Genomic DNA, 10,615 nt, shown 5'->3' with positions numbered 1-10,615 from the left:
TCATGCTCGAAGTGTTCATCTTTTACTCTTTCCTTTTTTTTCTCCGTTGATAGCGGGGATTTAGGCTGCAGGTTAAGTTGTCATGCCACTGGTTTGTAATGTATGATTAGGGACACCCCTGTTGGAGGCAAACATCATTGCAGCACTGCTAAGGTTATCATATGGTTTTACTTTTTTTGATTTACCCAGTTTTGGTTTTGGATTGGTCCCTCCCATTCTAACCTCTTTGATGTGACACCCTCGGTTGTCCCTTCTTCATGCTGCTTAACTCTACACAAAATTACACTAACTTTGGGGTTAATCACACTACTTCTATCTACACTCTTGCATTGCATCATTCCACGTCCCCACTAACTTCAAAATCTCAATCTCAGTAGTTAACTTCAGAAAGTAAATTGCAGCTGTCTCCAACTCTAATAATTATAGAGCATGGATGATCTTGGACTTCAGGATAAAGTGAACTTCTTCCACATCATTATTAGGCTCAGGAGACGGGGATGCTTCACTGGTTTCATTTGATAGACCAATCGATACTAAAATTTATATACATGCACGGCTAATAATGAGGGCCATTAGATTCAAATCAAACTGCATGGGTTGCAGTTTTGGACAATGAACACGGATTGATCAATTCTCAGATTCACTTTCTGAACTTTGCAAATAATTCTAGAAAAACAAAACTTCAACTGCACTTTTCAATTTTCATATGCAGTGTAGCTGTTTGAGTAGAGTATTTATTTGGGTTTTTGACAGTAAGGCATAAAAGTCAAAATGAAATGGGGCGTGGATATGCAGACATTGGGATCATAGAATTCCCTAATCATTGTGTGGAATAAGGGATCAGGGTAATTGATAACCAGGTGGCGTGGCTGTGTGGGGAGCCACAGGCAGAAACATAAAGGGAATTGTGCTGAACTTTGTATGGGCACACATGATTTGTAGGTTCTGCATGCCTTGGTTCCCTTCCATTTTCGAGAGCTATAAAGGTGGAAGCCACAAAGATCATGGCAACAAATCGCAACATGGCAACAAATAGCAATCTGAAGAATGCTATGATAGCATTCTTGGTCCCTCTGCCCTCCATCCTGCTCTACCTCTCATTCCAATCGGCCATTAGAGGCTACCCACAGTCTCCATCTTCTTGGTCAACTCTGTGGACATGGTGCTATCACCATCCTTTGCTATTGGCCAATGTCCTTTTCTTCTTCAATGTCAATCTGCTCTTCTGGCTCATCGGCCTAATCCAATCCAGCCACTGGGTACACTTTCCACTTAACTTCCCTTTTTTCTTCTGTTCACTCAGATGTATGTAGTTTCGCTTCGGGTTTGGTTTTGAGCTTGACACAACTTTTGCTGTTGGTACAGATGATTGACCCGTATTGGACAGTGATACCTGTGATGCTTGTTCATTACTACTCAACTCACCCTTTGGCTCAGTATAACTGGCTGAGGTCGAGGATGGTGATCTTGTTGACTTGGTTGTGGAGTATTAGGCTGATCCACAACTACTTCAGGCGAGAAAAGTGGCAGTGGGGTGCCAGGGAGGATTGGCGTTTCACTGATTTGAGCCATCAGTATGGAAAACATTGGTGGTGGACTTCCTTCTTCGCCATCTACGTGCCACAGCAGGTCACTCTCCATTTCTTGCTTTCTGTGCTTTTACATGAAAGATGCATGATGAACCCTTTTTATATAATAGTTATTTGCACCTTCTTTGCAGGTTTTTCTGATTGGATTATCATTTCCGTTCTATGTTATCCACTCGGTGAGTGAGCCTCTGAGCATGTGGGACTTTGTAGCAGTAGTTATGTGTATCTCTGGTGTTGTCATAGCATACATTGCAGATACTCAGCTTTACAACTTTGTGAGTAGAAACAAGGAGCTAAAAGAGGGAGGTAAGGCAGAGGTTCCCATTCTTGAGAAAGGGTTGTGGTATTACAGTCGGCATCCAAATTACTTTGGAGAGCAGGTGTGGTGGTGGGGAGTGTTTGTGTTTGCTTGGAAGCTGGGACATGGATGGACCTTCATAGGGGCATTGGCTAATAGCATGTGTTTGGGTTATGTGACAAAGCTTGTGGAGGAGCGAATGTTGAAACAAGAGAGCAGAGAAGAAGCCTATAGAATGTATCAGAAGACAACTTCCATATGGGTGCCTTGGTTCAAGTCCTCTCCTTTGGAATTAAAATGGAAAGATGCTTGATTCTGTTTTATTTTCATCACATCAGTGCTAGTTGTAGTAGTGTAGCCTTGTTGGTTAGTTCATTCTACCACCAACATCAACATCATCATCTTAATTTTCCCTACTTTGTTGATTATGTAAGAGAGACATGAGTTGGATCATGTCATGTCTAGTCCCATCATTTTTGTATCATATTTATCACTATTACTAGCTCAGAACAATCTCTGAAATGGATTCTGCATATATTCTCTTATGATTTTCGTGATAACGAAGTTCTTTAAATTCCTTTCAATTATTGAATATTATGAAAATCGACAAGGAGAAAGATATTCTTTTTAACTTTATTCTCCTAATACTTTTTACACACTTCAATGTAATTTTATCATGTTGATCAAATAAATTTTCTTCAAAAATGTATTTTTTAAGATAATTATTGCAAAAATTAATAAATTTGCCATACATTTTAATGCATAATTTTAGAGATTGAACTTGTTTGCAAAAGAAAAAGATTTTCCTGCCTTTGTCGACAGTGTATGTATGTTGTCGTGTTGCGTGTCTTTGTCGGTAATAACACTGTGAAATTGTCTTGACGATAAGCAACAGTAAAAAAAAGCATTTGATTATAGGCATGAAATGATGATTAGTGATGGTCGGAGTGGGTATGGCACTAAGAGGAAAATGGGTTTTGTTTCCACTCTATTGCTTTTTCCTCATTCCGATTTGCTTCTCGGCGGCGGAGGAAGGAAAGCCGCCGCAACAGCGGAAGCTGCGGTTCGGAGAAAACGGAGAGTTCAAGATCTTGCAGATTGCTGACTTGCACTATGCTAATGGGAAGACTACCCACTGCTTGAATGTGTTGCCTTCTCAATATGCTTCTTGCTCTGACCTCAACACCACCGACTTCATCCAAAGGATCATCCTTGCTGAGAAACCCAACCTAATTGTCTTCACTGGTTTCTATTCCTCCCAATTCCTAGTTTTACTTTTTCATCTTTTTCTTTCTATTTCAGTGCACAAAGATGCTTCTTTTTGAAACACCATCCCTCCCCCCCAATTGGATAAATCTCCATACATGTTTTTGTTCTAGGGCAATTGTTAATTGAAGCAAGGGAGTAAAGGCTTTTCCGTGGTAGTAATTTCAAAAATGGAATCAGTTCAAATTTGATGATGAAAATTAACTTCATTTCTTACTTTAATCACTGAAATGATACCTCTCAATAGCTCTTTGAAGCGAAAGTGAAACCTTCCATGATAACCTTCTACATACATATCAAAGATCATGACTTTATGCTAATTACTTGCGTTTAGGATAGGCTCCAAGAGAGTAGCTGATTAGAATTGAATGAGTTTGGGTATATTAGTTTGGAGTTTGCAGTTTTTACTTTATGGAGCAAGTTGGAATTGGGTTGGCTGTTGATAAGATTTTGTGTATTCATGTTGGTGTGACAGGGGATAATATATTTGGATATGATGCCTCGGATCCGGCTAAATCAATGGACCAGGCATTTGCTCCTGCAATCGCTTCAAACATTCCTTGGGTAGCTGTTTTGGGCAACCATGACCAGGAAGGATCCCTCTCTAGAAAAGGGGTGATGAAATATATTGCTGGGATGAAAAACACTTTATCTATAGTCAATCCTCCGGACTCACACATAATTGATGGTTTTGGGAACTATAACTTAGAGGTTGGAGGAGTTAAAGGCACTGATTTTGAAAATAAATCAGTGCTCAATCTCTACTTTCTTGACAGTGGAGACTACTCCAAGGTTCCTTTCATTCCTGGCTACGGCTGGATCAAACCCTCTCAGCAACTTTGGTTCAAACGGACATCACAAAAGCTTAGGGTAGTGTTTTACCTGTTTCATTCACTAGCTATATTTTGGCTCCTGTACACTTTTTTTATTAGGGGATTATGGATGGAAGTTAGTGGGTATTCATTAGATGCAGAGCTGATTTTCATTTCTTTTCCTTGATACTCTTTGGATTAACTATTTGCTCTTTGTTCTGCAGAAAGCATACATGAATGGACCAGTTCCTCAGAAAAAACCTGCTCCTGGTCTTGCATACTTTCACATTCCATTACCTGAATACGCTAATTTTGATTCATCAAACTTCACTGGTGTGAAACAAGAAGGCATAAGTTCTGCTTCTGTAAATTCTGGCTTCTTCACAACATTGGTTGAATCCGGAGATGTGAAGGCAGTTTTCACTGGCCATGATCATGTCAATGACTTCTGTGGCAAGTTAACAGGTATACATCTTTGTTATGCTGGAGGATTTGGATATCATGCTTATGGCAAAGCTGGATGGTCTAGGAGAGCAAGAGTGGTGGTAGTTAGCTTGGAGAAAGCAGAGAATGGCCCTTGGGAAGATGTCAAATCAGTTAAAACATGGAAACGCCTTGATGATCAAAATCTAACTGGTATTGATGGTCAGGTCTTATGGAGCAAGAGTTTTGGAAGTAAGATATCTCTGGATTCTGGAATACTCTGTACGCTGTTTCTTGTTTCAAAACTTGTGCTACAACAGACTCATAGATGAAATCTATCTTTAGAATTACATATTACAGAGAATAAATGGAGACATTAAAATGGACTTCTGTTCATGCTTCATTCTTGGCATATGAGTTGATAGAAATATATAAAGGAAACACAACTTTGTGTCACTTGCATGAAGAAATACTGGATTTGGAACTCTTAGTCTGTTAGCTTATTAACTTTGTCTGACTAATTAACAATGTTTAGAACGAGAAGCTTCTCCTCTTACTTATTGCTGACAAAGGCACCTTGTTGGTCACTTTTCAACGACATACATACACACTATTGTAAGACTTGGAACATAAACCAAACAGCATAGAAATAGGGTGGAAGGAAATGAAAAGGAAGGGAGATAGGATAAAGATACCAAATAAGAGAGGAAAGAAATGGAAAGTTTAGAAATAAAAGGAAATAGAACGAAAAAGGTTTTGTTTGAATGGATCGAAATAAAAAGAAATAAAATGGATATTTTTTTTCTCCATTTCTTTGGATGATTGGAAAAGAGGATGGAAAAAAAGAAATAAATTGCATAAAAATGTATTTTTATACTAAGCAAGTGATGAAATGGTTGATATTTTCTTTTGTTTGAGGTGCTGACTATGATTTATGTGTAACTTATTGCTTTCCATTTCAAGTCATCTCCCTTGATTGTTTGTTCTGGTGCAATTGTAACAGGCAACCGCAGGAAAAAACAAGATGGTGACTCTTGAAAACTTAAGGAGTTGCAGACAAATGTTAGTATCATGAAGGTTATTTTGGAATGTCTCAGTATGTTTTATACATCTTTTTATCAAAGGAACCTGTTTATTACACTTGCTATAATCAGGATGCAACAATACGAGGTAGCTTGGTGAAAAATAATATATAAAAGGAATGATCGCAACTGCGGTTCAAAAGCTAGAATCATGGTGTCCATATATCTCTGAAGTATGGTCTCAACATAAAAGGCTTATTTAAGAAGATGCACCATGAATTGATAGTAGATTTCTACTTGTTTGTGTGGATACTTATGCTATATACTACCTGATAATGATAATACGTTTGCTATAAATTCACAAATTACAGTACAATGACAATTTCTGGAGGCAAATGTGCATTTATTGCCTAGCTTGACACTGGTTGAATCAGAAGATAAACATTCTATCCCTTGTGCACCTATGTTTGATGATCATATAGATCAGATTAACAGCATTGAGTTGGAGTAAATCTTGAATTCTGCAAGGACTGAATAGAGGAAATGGCAAGTGGTAACTCCTACAGCAGTAGTGGTGTGGTGTAGTGAGAAAGAAGCAGATAGAAGGCAATTCGGTCATTTCACCAACTGTGGAGGTGTAGGTTGAAAAATGTGGGGGTGCAGGAAGCAAAAGCCGTTGGATGGTGGCTCTAGTGGGCTTCAAACATCTGTTGTGTAAGCAAGTTCACATATTTATACTGCAACCAAACTCAGGGTGTTTCTCCTGCACCCAACAAATGGCTTCTTGCACCCTATCATTATTCGAAAAGACCATTTTACCCCTTTTAAAAATGACTTCCAGGTTTTTTTTTTGAAATATTTCTGGAACACACTTTCAATAACATATTTTAGGAATTCTAGATTTATTATTCTGGAAATTAAAAAAATATGTTCCGAAAAGCATATTCTGGAATGGTTTTTTATCTTCTGGATTTCTTATTTTGGAAACCACTTTATTTACGAAATCCTTATTCTGGACACATTTTTTCTTACTGAACTCTTATTTCTAAATCACCCAAAATTATCAAAGATAATTCTGGTATTTCAAATAATGAAGGGGTGTAGGAAGAAAAATGTAGGAATGTAGGAAGAAATACCTCCAAACAGTACTCAACTCCTCACCCTATTATGAACTTTATTTTGACAGAAATACTAACAAATAATATATGGAATGAAAACTTTAAATAACATTGGATCGATGAAAAAAGTAAAAAAAAAAACTGAAGTGATTGAAAGATGAGAGATGCGGTGTCTTCTATTTATGCCACAAATTTAAATCCAAAGGTGGCAACATGGAATGACAAGGTTAAATTATTTGAATTTGGTCAAATGAGTCTTTTTGAAGAAAACAAATTAGAAGCACAGAGATTAAGCAAAAGGAAATTGGTTAAAAAGAAAAAGAAATTGACGATAATTTTTTTAAAATGTTACTTTATTAAAAGTTAGAATGATACATTTTTACATTGATAAATAAGACTTTCTTATAGTAATTAAATATAAATTTACTGAACTTTTCTACAATAATTAACAATAAGTATATTGTTTTATAGTAATTAAATTTTTATACCCTTAAAAATTTTAGTCTGAATAAACGAATCCTATAACTTGAATGTGTGAATTGGGTGAGAAATTGGAGTAATTGTTAAAGAAATAATTGATATCCACAAAATGTTTGTGATTGGTGCAGGGAAAAATAGCATATAAGAATCTGCATCTCCTCTGTTTTGTGATGACACGTGGCAGTAGATTTGATGGATGTGAGCCACCAGATTTTGATTTTTTTGAGGTAATCCTATCCAATTAGATTTCACATGCCACGTGGCAACCCACAATTTCATCATTCCTATCATTTGGGATAAGATTCTGTATACATCAACAATTTTGCTTTTCTTTACCATTGATCATCAAACATATACCCAGAAGCAGAATCATTAAAAATTTATTGTTTTGAATCAAGGGTGAATGGCTTCCGCTTGTGCCTCTTCTGCCATTGCTGCTGTTTCCATCTCCACGCCAAGGCAAGTTTATCCAATTTCCCATTATTTGCAGATACATTGATTTATGCCATTCCATGCATAAAATTTGCATATATTCATCCATTAATGTGTACCTTGAATATGGAAATTGAAGCATTGTATGAATGAATGCATGATGATTGATGAAAAGTAGTGGTGAATGTGTACAGTTCCCAGAAGAATGGATCAGCCTTGGGAACTCCCAAAGCTTCTTTTCTTGGTGGAAGGAAATTGAGGGTGAACAAATACACAGCAGCAGTTGGAGGACGATCCAGCACTACAGTGTGTGCAGTAGCCGAGCCCGACAGGCCCCTATGGTTTCCTGGCAGCACACCTCCTCCATGGCTTGATGGCACTCTCCCTGGAGACTTTGGCTTTGACCCTCTTGGTCTTGGTGAGTGAGTGCTCAATATTCAATTAAGATGAACAATATATGCTTCCTCACATATAAGAGTGTATTACAGAATATGCTCTAAGCATTTTGGTATTGAAATTTTATTCAAAGTGAATTTGTTATGAGAGAAGAAAGTGGATTTTGATTGGTAGGATCTGATCCTGAGAGTCTGAGGTGGAATGTTCAGGCAGAGATAGTGCACTGCAGATGGGCAATGTTGGGTGCTGCTGGGATTTTCATTCCAGAGTTTCTGACAAAGATTGGTGTCTTAAACACTCCCTCATGGTACTCAGCTGGAGAACAGGAATACTTCACAGACACCACTACCCTCTTCATTGTTGAGCTCTTTTTCATTGGGTGGGCTGAGGGTAGAAGATGGGCTGACATAATCAAGCCAGGGTGTGTCAACACTGACCCCATCTTTCCCAACAACAAGCTCACAGGAACTGATGTTGGTTACCCAGGTGGGCTTTGGTTTGACCCCCTTGGATGGGGAAGTGGCTCTCCCCAGAAGATCAAGGAGTTGAGAACTAAGGAGATCAAGAATGGTAGATTGGCCATGTTGGCTGTGATGGGTGCATGGTTCCAGCATATATATACTGGCACTGGTCCTATTGACAACCTCTTTGCCCACCTTTCAGATCCTGGCCATGCTACCATTTTTGCTGTAAGTTAATTCAACCAACACCTACACTCTGACTTCTATTATAAAGCTTTCATTTTCGACATTATTATACAACTTGAGATCTAGCTAGCTATGCTACTTCATTACACTATGATTTTAACTTTAGTTATTGAAGAATTTATACTTATCTTATCTTTGTTTGACCACCACTACAGGCTTTCACCCCCAAGTGAAAAGGGCTGAAGATCAACAATGGAACCTGGGAGAGGAGAACATGTTTGACAGAAGTAATAGAGATAAAATATCTTAGGAGAGGAGTGTTTATGTCTGTAGAATGCTTGTAATATGGCTACTTCTATATATATGCACAGAATGATAATCCAACTTGCCGACAACTATTCAAGTTTTAGATGCCATGGATGCGTTTAAAATCTGAGAGAAGTGTTCACATTTCATCACTTATAAACTTTTCTCTTTAGTTCATCTTTAGTTCATCAAAGGCTAGTCATAACAATTAGAAATTAGCCTGCTACATTCCTGATCATGCAGTATTCTAAAATACTTCCTCCAAAAATCATGCAGTTCATATAATGGTAAATTCTCAAGCTATCGTAATTATATAATTAGCATGTATGTTAGTATATATCCACAACTCAAAATAAAGAAGTTGTCTTTGTTCTATAGCTGAATTATATATATATATATATATATATATATAAAAATAAACAATAATAGCTGAAAACAAGAAAAATTATAGAAGTTCTTTCTTCAACTCTTTCATTTTTTAACAAGAGAAAAAAGGTAGGAAAAGTTGAGAAGTTGGAAGAATGAGATGAAGAAGAATTTTAGATGGAATAGAGAGATGATTTGGAGAATGAAGAAAATGAATTTGTTTCTCACAGATGATGATTTATCAGAAAATGGTGTAGAGAAAGTTTACAAGACTATGTTTAGAACACTTTCAGACTTCCAATGATGTTATTCTGGAATGGAAAAGGGAACAGATTCAGATTTCTTTTTTTCTTTTTTCTTTATAATTAAAGAATTTTATTTTTTAATAACTATATTAAATTATCAAAATATCATTTTCCTTAGTTTTGGAAGAAGTCTATTGCATTTGCTAGTTTGAGAATGTCACATCAGATCACAACCTAACATTTATATTTATATCATCACCAAGTGTTACCATGATCTTTTAATACATTAAAATTATTAAATAAAAATTAATTTTAAATATAAAAAATTAATGAATCATTATATTAATTAAATTAAAAATTATTTAAAAAATAAAAATATATTAATATTTAAAATAATTTTTATTATTAACAAAAAGTTTAAATTATTTTTTAAATTACTATATAATTAGAATTTACTATATAATTACTTTTTAAATAATATTTGATTTCAATACAAATTTTTTTTACTTATTAATTACTTTATATTCTAAAGTTAAAGTTGATAACTAAAATTTTGGTAGTTAATTATATACCAGTTTAAAAATTAGTTTATAAATTTTATTAATAATAAAAATTAATTTAAATATTAATATTTTTTTAGTTTTTAGAAAAGTATATAATTTAGTCAATGTGACTGATTAATTATTTTTTTGTCTCTAAAGTTAATTTTAATTTAATGATTTTATTTGTGTATTGAAATCAAATATTATTATTTTATTCGTAGATTTTTTAATTATGATAATTTAAAAGTCTAAAGTTGAGAAAACTTTAAATAATCTCACTTGTGAAGTTCCACTTAGATAAACTATTCTCTATATTCTCCCATTTTCTGTAAAAAAAACTATGAAACATTACTGGATCCAAAAATCATATGGGCCAAATGCATACAGGACAGTGACTTAGTTTTTTCTGACAAATACTTCCTACACCCAACATAATTTTCAAATTCCGAAAATGCTCTTTATTCCAGAAATAAAAATCCAGAATTGAAAATAATACATTCTACAAAAGTAGATCCAGAAGAGATTATTGTGTTTCGAAAATAAAAATCCAGAAACAAAAATCAAAATCTTATTTTGGATGAGAAAATCCAAAATTGAAAAATAATACATTCTGAAAAAGTAGATCCAGAAAAGATTACTATGTTCCAGAAAAAAAAAGTCAGGAATGTATTTT

General features: G+C 35.4%; 3 protein-coding genes across 6 annotated transcripts; all 3 read left to right on the top strand.

The window, feature by feature from the left end:
- Nucleotides 1-2,432, top strand: LOC137822536 (uncharacterized protein C594.04c-like). Its single transcript, XM_068627433.1, has 3 exons — nucleotides 1-1,259; nucleotides 1,366-1,629; nucleotides 1,721-2,432. Exons 1-3 carry the CDS (start codon nucleotides 1,005-1,007, stop codon nucleotides 2,198-2,200), a joined length of 999 nt encoding a protein of 332 aa, XP_068483534.1. The 5' UTR covers nucleotides 1-1,004; the 3' UTR covers nucleotides 2,201-2,432.
- A 124-nt stretch (nucleotides 2,433-2,556) lies between these two features.
- On the top strand, nucleotides 2,557-6,629 carry LOC137822534 (probable inactive purple acid phosphatase 29). Of its 4 annotated transcripts, none has more exons than XM_068627432.1 (5): nucleotides 2,557-3,132; nucleotides 3,629-4,023; nucleotides 4,190-4,640; nucleotides 5,392-5,450; nucleotides 6,611-6,629. In XM_068627432.1, the coding sequence occupies exons 1-4, from the start codon at nucleotides 2,826-2,828 to the stop codon at nucleotides 5,424-5,426; spliced, it is 1,188 nt and encodes a 395-aa protein (XP_068483533.1). In that variant the 5' UTR covers nucleotides 2,557-2,825; the 3' UTR covers nucleotides 5,427-5,450; nucleotides 6,611-6,629. The 4 variants fall into 4 exon arrangements, with proteins under 4 accessions (XP_068483533.1, XP_068483532.1, XP_068483531.1 ...); XM_068627431.1 differs by lacking the exon at nucleotides 6,611-6,629 and adding an exon at nucleotides 5,782-6,241; XM_068627430.1 differs by lacking the exon at nucleotides 6,611-6,629 and having other exon boundaries at nucleotides 5,392-5,619.
- A 613-nt stretch (nucleotides 6,630-7,242) lies between these two features.
- LOC137822537 (chlorophyll a-b binding protein 7, chloroplastic) lies at nucleotides 7,243-8,892 on the top strand. The gene is made up of 4 exons (XM_068627434.1): nucleotides 7,243-7,467; nucleotides 7,635-7,858; nucleotides 8,011-8,525; nucleotides 8,699-8,892. The coding sequence occupies exons 1-4, from the start codon at nucleotides 7,412-7,414 to the stop codon at nucleotides 8,714-8,716; spliced, it is 813 nt and encodes a 270-aa protein (XP_068483535.1). The 5' UTR covers nucleotides 7,243-7,411; the 3' UTR covers nucleotides 8,717-8,892.
- Nucleotides 8,893-10,615: the final 1,723 nt, after the last annotated feature.

Source organism: Phaseolus vulgaris, chromosome 9, assembly GCF_000499845.2.
Source record: "Phaseolus vulgaris cultivar G19833 chromosome 9, P. vulgaris v2.0, whole genome shotgun sequence".
Lineage (NCBI taxonomy): Eukaryota > Viridiplantae > Streptophyta > Magnoliopsida > Fabales > Fabaceae > Phaseolus > Phaseolus vulgaris.
The sequence above is the reverse complement of the archived record's forward strand: the minus strand, read 5'-3'. Positions and strand labels throughout refer to the sequence as shown.

What these genes read in the sequence shown, in the direction of transcription:
- LOC137822536 (XM_068627433.1), top strand. Translation starts at nt 1,005, where the DNA reads ATGGCAACAAATCGCAACATGGCAACAAATAGCAATCTGAAGAATGCT. An exon ending in TAATCCAATCCAGCCACTGG is followed by an intron (nt 1,260 to 1,365) that starts GTACACTTTCCA and finishes CTGTTGGTACAG; the next exon opens with ATGATTGACCCGTATTGGAC. An exon ending in CCATCTACGTGCCACAGCAG is followed by an intron (nt 1,630 to 1,720) that starts GTCACTCTCCAT and finishes CCTTCTTTGCAG; the next exon opens with GTTTTTCTGATTGGATTATC.
- LOC137822534 (XM_068627429.1), top strand. Translation starts at nt 2,826, where the DNA reads ATGGTCGGAGTGGGTATGGCACTAAGAGGAAAATGGGTTTTGTTTCCA. An exon ending in CAACCTAATTGTCTTCACTG is followed by an intron (nt 3,133 to 3,628) that starts GTTTCTATTCCT and finishes TTGGTGTGACAG; the next exon opens with GGGATAATATATTTGGATAT. An exon ending in GGACATCACAAAAGCTTAGG is followed by an intron (nt 4,024 to 4,189) that starts GTAGTGTTTTAC and finishes TTTGTTCTGCAG; the next exon opens with AAAGCATACATGAATGGACC.
- LOC137822537 (XM_068627434.1), top strand. Translation starts at nt 7,412, where the DNA reads ATGGCTTCCGCTTGTGCCTCTTCTGCCATTGCTGCTGTTTCCATCTCC. An exon ending in GTTTCCATCTCCACGCCAAG is followed by an intron (nt 7,468 to 7,634) that starts GCAAGTTTATCC and finishes GAATGTGTACAG; the next exon opens with TTCCCAGAAGAATGGATCAG. An exon ending in CTTTGACCCTCTTGGTCTTG is followed by an intron (nt 7,859 to 8,010) that starts GTGAGTGAGTGC and finishes TTTGATTGGTAG; the next exon opens with GATCTGATCCTGAGAGTCTG.